The sequence below is a fragment of the Rhinoderma darwinii genome, chromosome 5, assembly GCF_050947455.1.
Source record: "Rhinoderma darwinii isolate aRhiDar2 chromosome 5, aRhiDar2.hap1, whole genome shotgun sequence".
In the NCBI taxonomy this organism is placed as follows: Eukaryota; Metazoa; Chordata; class Amphibia; order Anura; family Rhinodermatidae; genus Rhinoderma; species Rhinoderma darwinii.
The window spans coordinates 325295317-325307539 of record NC_134691.1 but is presented as its reverse complement, the minus strand read 5'-3'; the positions used below and the strand labels follow the sequence as shown (position 1 = coordinate 325307539).

The window sequence follows — 12223 nt, the reverse complement described above, 5'->3', positions numbered from 1 at the left end:
AACAAGAGGCTGCTGCTAGCAGTAAAACCAGCAGGTGGCGCTTTCGCTCATTTCATTGTCGATATGACGGGTTGCAGATAAATAAAAGCTGCTGACGGGGCTGTAAATATTTGAGTGATAATATAATTCATTCTTAAACAAGAAAACAGACCAAGGTTTTGTATCCGATGAAGTTATTATTTAGTTCACATAATCTACACAATCTCTAATAACACGAAGACTTTATTACTCTGACACATTTTTTTATGTTATTTGCCTCCGTAAATTCCGATAAATGTCCAAAATGCTTAGGGCGGAAGCGAACCGGATACTCTTAACTTGGAGCTGTTATAAACTTTTTAAATACTGGGAGGAAGTAATGGATAGTATATTCAGAGTACGTAAAGTTAATGTCTGCATGGATATAACGAGTTGTATATTTGGGGACGGACATCTTTACTTTGCCCCCGTTTGTGCCGTCTCACCCCTGTATTTACTTACTACTCTTTGTGGCTCGAAATGTCATTGCTAAACTATAGCATTAATCAGACAACGCCCCGAGTGTCGTCTGCCGCGGCTCTTAAATGTTTACGTTTAGAAGCCGGTCTGTAGACAAGATACAAATGTATCAGAACGATCGTCCCTATGTAAGGGGATGTTCACACGGAGTATTTTGCCGATTTTTTGTGACGCGGAAACCGCGTCACAAAACTCGGCAAAAACGGCCCGAGAACGCCTCCCATTGATTTCAATGGGAGGCGTCGGCGTCTTTTTCCCGCGAGCAGTAAAACTGCCTCGCGGGAAAAAGAAGCGACATGCCCTATCTTCGGGCGCTTCCGCCTCTGACCTCCCATTGACTTCAATGGGAAGCAGAGAAAGCGTATTTCGCTCTGTTCTATGCCCGCGGCACTCAATTGCCGCGGGCGAACAATGGCACGAAAATCGCCGCAAAAATCGGCATGCAGGGAGAGGAAAATCTGCCTCAAAGTTCCAAACGGAATTTTGAGGCAGATATTCCTCCCCCAAAATACTCCGTGTGAACATAGCCTAAATATAGCTAAACGAGCGCCAATCAACATGCTGCATTGTCAATCGGCGCTTGTTACCGGCCAGGAAATCTGTCCGTATAAAACCATCCTGAGGCCCGCACTGTGGAAAAAGCATAGAAAAGTGGTGCGGAATATTGTTCTGACGTGCGACTTTCGAATCCGCGGCATGTCAATTTATGAAGTGTATTCTGTGCGTAGATGCTGCGTGTTTGGCTCAGACTATCTATCTATCTATCTATCTATCTATCTCTCTCTCTCTCTCTCTCTATCTATCTATCTATCTATCTATCTATCATCTATCTATCTATCTATCTATCTATCTATCTATCTATCTATCTATCTATCTATCTCATATCTATCTCTCTCTTTCTCTCTCTCTCTCTTTCTCTCTCTCTCTCTCTCTCTCTCTCTCTCTCTCTCTCTCTCTCTCTCTCTCTATCTGACTAGTGGCGTAACTATCGCTGTAGCTGCCATAGCGGGCCCCCACCATGGCCGGAGGCTCCGCTAGCAGCCGCTATGGCAGCTACAGCGAGACGCCACTGAACACTACGGCAGAGCAGGGAGGTATCTCCCCGCTCTTCCATTAAAGGGGTTGTTCCTACAGAACACATGTATCCCCTATCCTGTGTCTTTTGTGGGACAAACCATAGGCGTTTTTTTTGGGGGGGGGGGGGGGGGTTGTATTGCGTTATCTACAGGGGGGCTGTATGGTGCTATATACAGGGAGCTATATGGTGCTATATACAGGGGGCTGTATGGTGCTATATACAGGGGGCTGTATGGTGCTATATACAGGGAGGTTCTGTGGTGCTATATACAGGTAGCTGTATGGTGCTATATACAGGGGGCTGTATGGTGCTATATACAGGGGGGCTGTATGGTGCTATATACAGGGGTCTGTATGGTGCTATATACAGGGGTCTGTATGGTGCTATATACAGGGGGCTGTATGGTGCTATATACAGGGGGCTGTATGGTGCTATATACAGGGGGGTTGTATGGCGCTTTATACAGGGGGGCTGTATGGTGCTATATACAGGGGTCTGTATGGTGCTATATACAGGGGTCTGTATGGTGCTATATACAGGGGTCTGTATGGTGCTATATACAGGGGGCTGTATGGTGCTATATACAGGGGGCTGTATGGTGCTATATACAGGGGGCTGTATGGTGCTATATACAGGGGGCTGTATGGTGCTATATACAGGGGGGTTGTATGGCGCTTTATACAGGGGGCTGCATGGCGCTATCTACAGGGGGGCACTGTGTGGCGGAGTTTACAGGGAGGCACTATCTACAAGGGGGGGTTGTGTGGCACCCAGGGGAGGGGGGGCCCAGTTAATAGTTTGCTATGGGGCCCAGTCTTTCCTAGTTACGCCCCTCTATCTATCTATCTATCTATCTATCTCATATTTATCTATCTATCTATCTATCTATCTATCTATCTATCTATCTATCTATCTATCTATCTATCTCATATTTATCTTCTTCTGTTGCAAAAAATATGCAGCGTCTCCTGCCTATGGGAACATACACTGACAAGTGTAAATATGATGGGAGTAACTGGGAGCTTATAATAATTATCTATTGTTTTTTTTCCCTCACTTCTGCTTGGCGGGTGTTTTTGGGATTGTTTCCAAGTGGATATTTGTACTAACTTTTATTAGTTTGTAATTTTTCATCATAAAAATGAATAAAAAATAAAAAGATGACTATTTTGCGCCTAAACATTACATGACAGCTGGATAAACCCAATAGAGGCTGCAGTTAGCAGCAGAGCCGGCAGGTGGCGCCGGAGCTCGCTCCATTGCCAGGCCGGGCAGGTTGCTGAAGAGTTAAAGCTGCTGGTGAATATTAGCGATTGTTGAGGGAGGAGGAGGAGGAGAGCGCGGCTGAGAGGGATGAGAGCAGGGAACACAATACACACTGAGCAGCAGAAAGCAACATGGAGGCTTGTGCCTGAGCCTGATGCGGCATTGTGATCACCCCTCCCGGGTGCAGGCGGCGGTTGCATGCTCTTGTGCGCTCCTCACCCACCGGGATCCTCACAGGAACATCACGGGATAGAGGAAGGGACATGACCAGCTCTGTGGCGGCGCTTCTCCTCTGTCTGCTGGGCTGCAACGTGTGGAGAGTGGGCACCAAAACCCTGCAGGAGCAGAATGCAGCAGCTCAAGGTCGGTGGGTCCTGCTCCCCCCCCCCTCCCTCCTCACACAGTCAGGGGGGCTCTGCCCCTCATACATCAGGATGCTCTGCAGCGGCTTCACATTGTATCCCAGTGCTTAACCCGTTCCCTCCCAGTGTCAGATTGGCAGGGGTTAAATGAGCAGGCACGCGCCCGCTGATGCATCTTTTGTCATCCGTGCGTTTAACCCCTTGCCTGTCAGATTGCAGAGGGGGGTGGGACTGACGAGCTTGCAGGGCTATGCCTCTAGGGTTAACCCTTACTGTGCCGGCTTGCAAGGATTCAATGGTCACCTATTTTTCTTTTTCTGCCATCAAAGATCATTGTCACCCCGGGGATTGACCCTTGCTGTGCCGTGCTCCTGTGATGTACCCTTCATATCTGTTTTTTTTAACCTTTTCTCTGCCAGATTGCAGGGAAGAAAGAAGGGGAGGGGGGTCTGAAGATGAGAAACATACTTGCTTAGGGTTGGCTACAATGTCATCCTTGTGTTTAACCCTTTCTTGTGAGACTTGGAAGGTTATTCTCTTTGTTTAACCCTTCTGGTGCCATTAATGGGCATTTTTAAATATCTATCTATCACATATCTATCACATATCTATCTAATCTCCGTTAGACTTGCATTTATCCCAGCACCCTATAAGATACTAGAGCTCAGAATCACATTTGCTGTGTATTGAAGTGTCGCTTTGCTATATTCTAAACCCAGAGTTTTAACCCTTTCTCTGCCAGTTTCAGATTCGGCAGAAACGAAAAAATAAAAAAACCTGAAACCTTGTTAAACCTTCTCCTAAATATTGTGAAATTCTATCTTTTTGTTTATTATGTTTGCATTAATCCCACAAAGAGGAAGAGGCGGCTTTCTCTCCTGCGTGCGGTTTCCTTCTATTGTTCTAATGTCATTTGGTCAGGAAACTTTGGCGCTTTTCGTTCTGTTTGTGCCTCTGCTGGGACAGATGGAAATCTGAGCCTGCGCTGCTTCTCCCCCTTATAAGTCGTTAAAATGAAAACAGTTTTTTAAATTGCCCCCCTGACCCCCCCCCCCCTCACCTCCTCGTTTTCTCTATCAACAAAGAGGAGGGGGTTAAAACCCTGTATTTTAGATGAATCTGCGGAGATATAGGGATTGTTTTGGTATATAGTGTGTGTATATATGTAATGTTTATGTCCTACCCAGCCTGTAGTTGGCACCTCATTGTTCTGTGACCCACCAGCTTCCAACCCCATAGACAATTGCCCCTGAATACAATGTTTCTATGTTTATTGTAAATATTTATCTTAAAATTCTATACATGAATTAATATTCCACCACGATTGAATGGATTATCCCATGAAAAGTTGTTCTGGACTAAGTATCCTTGAATCTTTGCATTTGTCACGTGGCTGTGACATTTCCGGTCCGATTACTAATGATCAGTTGTATTCATGGATTTATTAGAACTTCTATTGATGTCATACAGTATAAGAAAATTGCCCAAATTGCAATTTTCTATATGTTCCTGTTCCCATTATTAGCAGGGTTGGCATGATCATGGAGGGCAGTGATGGATCTCTACAGTTAACCACCGCAGAGTCCAGGCTGCTGTTTATGGCAGTCTGTATTCTGGTTATAGCATGTGATTTTGAATTTACTGTATTCAGATCATTCCTGGTCGTAATCATAAAAAAAAAATACATAAAAATATAAAGTAAACCTATGCTGTAAGAAAGGCGCTGGCATCCACCACCTCGTGCTATCATAGCTCCTGGGATGCACCCCCAATTAATACAAAGACCGTGGCAAAGATGTATCAAAACTTGTGCAGAGGAAAATTGGAGTAGTTTTCTATGGAAATTCATAAGAACGCTGCTTTTATTTTATTTAAATTTTTTTAGGCTTTGTTCACATCTGCATCAGGGCTCCGTTTATGGGTTTTCGTCTCAGCTTTCCCTCAGGGGAACCCATGAACGCAATCCAAATGGAAACCATAGGTTTCCGTTTGCATCACCGTTGATTTCAATGGTAACGGATCCGGTGCAAACGGGTTTGTTTGTCCCAGTTGTGTAAGGGTTCCGTCACTTTGACAGAGTGAATAGCGCAGTCAACAACGGGATTGATTGTGATTGCGTCAAAACGACGGAACCGTTACACAACGGTGACAAACGGAAACCATTTGCACCGGATCCGTCACCATTGAAATCAACGGTGATGCAAACAGAAACCTACGGTTTCAGTTTGGATTTCGTTCGTGGGTTCCCCTGCCGTAAAGCTGAGATGAAACCCATGAATGGAGTCCCGACGCAGTCCCGGAGTCCCAAAGCCTTACTTTTTTTTTGGGGGGGGGGGGTTTAATATTTTTTTTTTTTTTTGTCCTTTTTTTTTACAGGTAAAATCTGATTGGTTGCCATGGGCTCCACTTTTTTTCTTTGTACCAGTTTTGACCCCCCCCCCCCCACCACCGTGGCTCATGCCTTATCCGACATCCTCCTGTATTGTTATTCACTAAGGTAGCCATATAGTTGTTTGGTTCTTTTCTTATGTTGTTGCCGTGTTGTGTCCTTCCTGTTACCCTTAGTCTTGATCTTTTAATCATTTCAGACGTGCCCCTTTTTTATTTTTCCTTTTAAGCTCTCCATGAATCTGGCCTAGCTCCAGCCCTCTCCTGAGTATTGACATGACTTTATGATCTCATTATATAGAATGTTCTAGAACCTTAACATTGCCATTTAGATTTTTAAAGCTACATTAACCCCCTTTCCCATACATTGAGAGATATATGTACGAACTGCCCGTTATCATGTCTGTTCCGTTTGATTGAAGCTGAAAGATTCATGTCGGGTTATGAGAGGTTAATTCCGTTACCTCAGACAGGAGAGCGGCTTTTAGGATGATGTAGAGGGCGATTGTCTATATGGTGCAGATGGGATATGCATTTGGCGGCAGAACCCGTCAGTTCCTGGTGGAAGCTTTGTCTGCTTTGCTGGATGTTAAACTGAAGTCATCGCCTCTTAAGCTGGAATATTTTGGATATTGTGCTCATTTGTGCAATAATGTCGTGCATTGAGTCAAGAATGATGTAGTCATGTGACCAATCTGTCAAAAAATGGATCGATCCGCATATTCTGATGGTGAATGACCAGTTCTAAAAATAAGCATGTGCTCCTTTTAGAGTGTTAAATCGGACCGGTCACCTCTCCTGATAGGTCTCTCTTAGTAAATACTTGTATTCCCCATCAAATAAAATTAAAAATAAATTTTCTTAGAACTTTGTTGTGCTGTTACTCTGTTATTCCTCCGAGAAATTTATGAATAAATTGATTACTGGGTGTTACCATTCCCCTTGTCAAAGGGGCGTGTCACTACGCAGCCTCACTGTCAGCACTGATTGGACACCCCCATCCCAACTGGTAACACCCAGCTGTCAATTTATTCATAAAATTCTATTAGGAATAACAGAGGAACGAAGCACCATAGAGTTCTAAGAAAAGATGCTCCAGAATTGTTTTATGGTGAATACAGTTATTTACTAAAACAGACATGTCAGGAGAGGTGACGGAACAACTGGCCACTAATATATATATATATATATATATATATATATATATATATATATATATATCTCTATCCTTGAAGCCTCGCGCACAATTCCAGGAGCACTAATAATGTGGGTCATGGTGGGGATTATTGTCTACGACAACCCCCACCATACACCTCACTCTTTGCGGGTTATATTAAGTGAAGATGCAAGCTGGGGGCTTAGAACGAGTGCACACGTCTTCTAAGAGTGAGGGTGTATTTGGGGGCTCAGGACGGAAGAGACATGGCAACTGTTAAGGTTTTGACCTTAGGTGTGCCACCCGTGATCTAGTATATTGTAGGGGGTGATGGCTCATTTAGTCACCATTCTTTAGGTCTCATTCAGATGGCTGTAATTCGGTCGCATCTTAGCGGTTGTATTACGGCCGTGAGAGCCAGACCCACTGTGGTTCAAGTAAACCGAACATAACTCTCCATTGAACCCTATGGTGATCAAATTTTGGTTCACTTGAACCGCAGGGGTATTACAGCCGTCTAAAAGAAGCCTACGGTGTTTAGCTAAACCCTATCGGCTGAAGAAGTCATAGTGTAAAGCTGGCCATACACTTTACATAACAGCTTGCGGAAACCACTGTTTTGGGGCATCCCTACTGTCCGTTGATGTGGAGGGGGGATATGGATCAAGCTTACTGAATTTCAATGTCCCTAACCCTTTTTTACTGTCGAAGTTTCAGCAGCTTATTCTCCTCTTGACATTGAAATAAACATGCATGCTCTGCTGATCCAAGTGTGCATGCTCATACTGGAGGCGGGAGAGATGTCTATCATGTGTACGGCCAGCCTACCGGTCTCCTCTCCTGACATGTCTGTTTTAGTAAATACTTGTATTCCCCATGAAATAATAATTCTGGAACATATTTTCTTAGAACTCGTTGTACTGTTCCTCTGTTATTCCTCCTAGGAATTTATGAATGAATTGACAACCAGGTGTTACCAGCTGGGGGTGTGTCCCTACATAGGCTGACAATGTCCAATCCGTGCTGACATTGTATAGGGACACGCCCCCAACTGATCACACCCAGTTGTCAATTTATTCATAAATTTAAAGGAGGGATAACAAAGGAACGGTACAATGCAGAGCTCTAAGAAAATATGTTCAAGAATTGTTATTTCATGGGGAATACAACTGTTTACTAAAACAGACCTGTCAGGAGAGGTGACCGATCCTATTTAAGTGTTTTCTGGGAAATACTTTTATACAAAGTCCTCTTTGGCTTATACCGGTCTTTATTTTACAGTATGGAGTACGTTATTTGATGTCCTAGAATATTTGGAGTCAGAGATAAACCCACATTACCCTCGGGGAGCTGTTACATGATCTGATCTCCTTTGATTGAGGATTAAACTAGTACATGACTGTGGATAGGTGAGAACTCGAGCCCCAAGGCTACGTTTCTCTCTGCTATTGCTCTGTATAGATCAAGGTGATGACTCTGATTGTAGAACAGAGATAAATGGCCACCGTCTTCAGCCAACAGAGGTGAGCAAATCTCCATGGTTTGTTCTGGGATAAAGTGCTGTTTGGTGGTTCGGATAACTAGATCAATGTGTACGGTGATTATACATGGAGACAATACTGATCAATCTCTTATTCCACTCCCCACAATTAATTAAACCCTAAAGTTTGGCCAATACGATCGTGCATGTTTATGGGGTAGATGGATGAAGCCCTATCAAGACTTCAGCTGACCATTATGGCTTTCGAGCAGACTTAGACCTATTCATGAAGGTGGGCAAAGATGCCTTCAAAAAGCTTCCCATGTCTGAGGACTACAAATGACGGCCCTGGACGTAGTGTATCCACGGTATGGGTGCAAAAATTACTGTAGACTTCCTGGAGCCAGTTCCACCACTCGTATCCAATATAACTTATTTTTGCCGATAAGAACATCCAGGGACCTCAATAGAAAACAAAAAGCAAACTTGTAGGTATTTGGGCTCCCTGATTTCTTGGCTATGGCTCCCGACCTGGTTTGTAGTTTTCCCCTATACAATGGGAAGAGACAAATTGCCTACAAGTTGCAGCATTCACTGGGATTTGCGATAAACTGACTGATTTATTGCGTTGCACGATGACTTTCAAAGCTTCTTTTAGTATTCGGTGTTCGAGATGTTTAGTTGCGGATGACTCTGGTGGGTGTTGTGGTTACTATAGTGAGCGTGCTATAAAACATCCTGTAGAAAGGAACACTTTCTGTATAGTGCTGGTGCCAGTATATTTGTTGTAGGTTTTTACGTAGATTCTTCGTCTTTTTGGACGCTATTGCTTAGCGATTAGGAGTTCTCAGTGTAATGAAGAGGTACGGGGCATCCGGGAGGCCTCTGATTTCATGACTGGAGATTGATCTCGAATTTTAAAGGCCCGTACTCATGCACATAATAGATCCCTGTTCCTGGTGAGATGAGTTGTGTAGCACATCATGGATGGTTAGCAGAGCGCACATTAGATGGTCCGTCAGTGTGTACGTAATATAATGACTCAGTAGACTGATGTTTTGGGGTTAGCAATTTATGACTCGACAGAATCTTTTATAAAATGATGTGAATCATCGCTCGCTGCCGCTACTGCATTTGGGGGCAAAATTGAGTGTTTTTGCAGGAAGAGAACTGAAGTCTAGTAAGGATTTCAAAGAAATGTGTCCGCCTGTCCTGGATTCCAGTATGGGACTGTAAAGATTGTTCTTTATGGGGATTAGTCAACTTTTATACTTCTGGTAACGGTGTAGTATCCATATTATTTATATTTTTATCTGATTGCATAGTACCAAGGCCAGGAAGTCAGGAGACTTTGCAGAAAACTATTAGTCTCTTGGTTACTTTAGTTGGTGTTCCTCAACCTTTATGATAGAACCTTGAGGACCACTTTGGACAATCCCTTCTTGTTAGAAGTTTCCTGTGATAATCAGCTAATCGCGGGGTGTCCTGCTCCCGGGACCCCCAGCGATCACCTGTAATCTGTGGGTAAACCTGGTAGTAACTGTTCTATTTCCCTGCAGCACCACCACAGGGGAATTTAAGCATTACACAGTGTCCATTGGATATCAATGGGCTGTTCTTGTAATGCACAAACGCACCGTGTCCTCCTGAGCGAGAGACGACTCTTGTATCTGCTCTTCGTTCTCTGGCCAATAGAGAAGGGTCCTTATTGTCTCCCACCCCATAAAGTCAAAATTTCCTAATATGGTATTCGAAAATGGGTTTTCTAAATGGACAACCCCTTTAAGTGAGTTTTCGGACTGTTATTTTGGCTTTAGACAAAATATGCGCCCGTTTGTTTTGCCGCATATAGTAACCTTTATCCTTGATTAGGTCACTAAAAAAGTGCTGTCCAGGCTACAAAATTTAAGATCCTTCCTTCCATTTTAGGTTTCAATTTTCAGTGACATGGTTCCTTATACATTAACTATCCTGTTTGGGGGTGGTAATCTATCCTTTCAGCCGATACGGTTAACCTCGATGTTGGTGTTCGTCAGCAGAATTCATTGAGACCTTTTGTGTTGTTTTTAACCTTGAAGGTATAAAGTAGTTCACCAAAGCTAAGTCTGTGTTCGCCGTTCCATGACCATTTTACCTTATTGTCCTTTGGCCAACACACCTATGCTTTTTAATGAGGGGCATGTACAATGTAAGATTTCCACAATGTGTTAAAAAGGTTGTACAGAATTAAAAAAAACATGGCTGCTTTCTACCAGAAAGAGTGCCACACCTGTCCATGGGTTGTCTCTGCTATTGCAGCTCAGCTCCTTTTACGTCAATGGAGTAGAAAGCAGCCATGTTTTTCCAATCCTGCTCAACCCCTTTAGCTCATATACAGTAAAGGCCCTTTTACACTGGCCAATGAGGGGGCAAATAAGCGTTAATATGAACGCTCGTCTCCCATCATTGCCCTGTGTAAACAGGGCAACGATCAGCCGATGAACTATCGTTTGTTCATCAACTGATCGTATCGTTTATGCAGCACAAAATATTATCGTTGTTGGCATGTTCCTGTGTAAAGAGGGAGGCAGGCGGCTGAGATGATGGCAATGCATGGGACGAATGATCGTAGTAATAATAAGCGCTCGTCCCCAAACATTAATTATCATAGATCCTTGTGAAATGAGCGCCGATCAACGAACGGTCTCATTGATCGGCGATTTGTTTTTTACGTCTCAAATTGGCCGGTGTAAAAGGACCCTAAGTGGAGTCTGAGTGCTTTCAGAGATGTAGATAGGATGAGAGCCTCTTTAGTGTTGTATGTTCGGGCCTCGTGCATTGCACAAGTCTCATTTTTACGTGTGGCCTTCACCCATCCTTAAAGTTCTGGAATGGACAAAAATTGTGCCGTTTAGGAGCAAAATATCCCACTCCACTTTATGGCCACAGAAAAAAGGGTCCACTAGAAAGAAACCCAAAAAGTTATATGCCAGAGACCAACAAAACTACCGGTCATGCATGGACCTGAAAGAATATGCCCCTTTGCCCTTCTCTATATCAATATGTATGGTCTTTTGTTGCCCCGCTTGTCAACTTTGTTAGTTCCTCCAGTATCTGCCTCGTTGTTTTTACAAAAAAGACCGAAATATGAAAGTAACACCTATGCACAGAGCCTTAATGATGGCATGTCATGTTCCTACCCATTGGCATTATGTGTGCCGCCATATGGTACGTCTGTAAGGCACTGTATTCTCAGGTGTATACCTCAATTATCCGCTACATGCCACTTGTTTTCTTGCAGATTCTCACACGGAGCTGTAGTATAGGCCTATTTGCGTATTATACCAGTGTCCACCTGAAGAACCGCAAGGGATCTGAGTGTTCCATCCGAAATACAGACCGGTAGTCACCGGTACAATCCACCCATCTGAATGAAGCCTTAGGGTGAATGAGTCTTGGGGGGGGGGGGGGGGGGGGATGTTCTACTTGAAGTCTCACATGGCCACCATAGAAGATTGAAGAGTGCTGGTTCGTTTGTTGTGGTTAGTCATGGATTAGATGGAACAAGGGATTTATGAGTAATAACTAGCTAAGACTTCAAAAATGTGACTAATAAATAAAATATATATTCTGTTTGGCATCTCAAGGCTTTCCTATGTCCAGATGTAGCAGAGTGTTTTTGCCGTGGATGTCGATGCGAATCCTAAGCCAATCCGTGTCAAATTCTGCGACACCTGACCGTACCCTTAATTGTTCGCTGATTTTACGAATTACTAATGTATTTGAAATATAATGCTATGTTCACACAGATTTTGTCACGTGGGTTATGGAGTGTATTCCATGACGAAATCCACCTAAAAATCACCTCTCATTAATTGCGTTGGAAAATCTCAATTCAAACGTTGCAGAACTGTGAGGTGCAGTTTTCAAATCCACGTCACGAAAAAAGAGACCTGTTACTACTTTACGTGGATTTCGCACAGAAAAGCTGGCGGATTTCCGCATGCAGATTAGCC

General features: G+C 43.7%; 1 protein-coding gene across 1 annotated transcript in view; it reads left to right on the top strand.

The window, feature by feature from the left end:
- The first annotated feature begins 2884 nt into the window (after positions 1–2884).
- The window catches only part of FAM171A1 (family with sequence similarity 171 member A1), a 113331-nt gene continuing 103992 nt past the window's right edge, over positions 2885–12223 (top strand). The window contains exon 1 of the mRNA XM_075827656.1: positions 2885–3205. Within this exon, the coding sequence (XP_075683771.1) occupies positions 3106–3205 (100 nt within the window). The 5' untranslated portion in view covers positions 2885–3105. The remainder of the gene's footprint in view (positions 3206–12223) is intronic.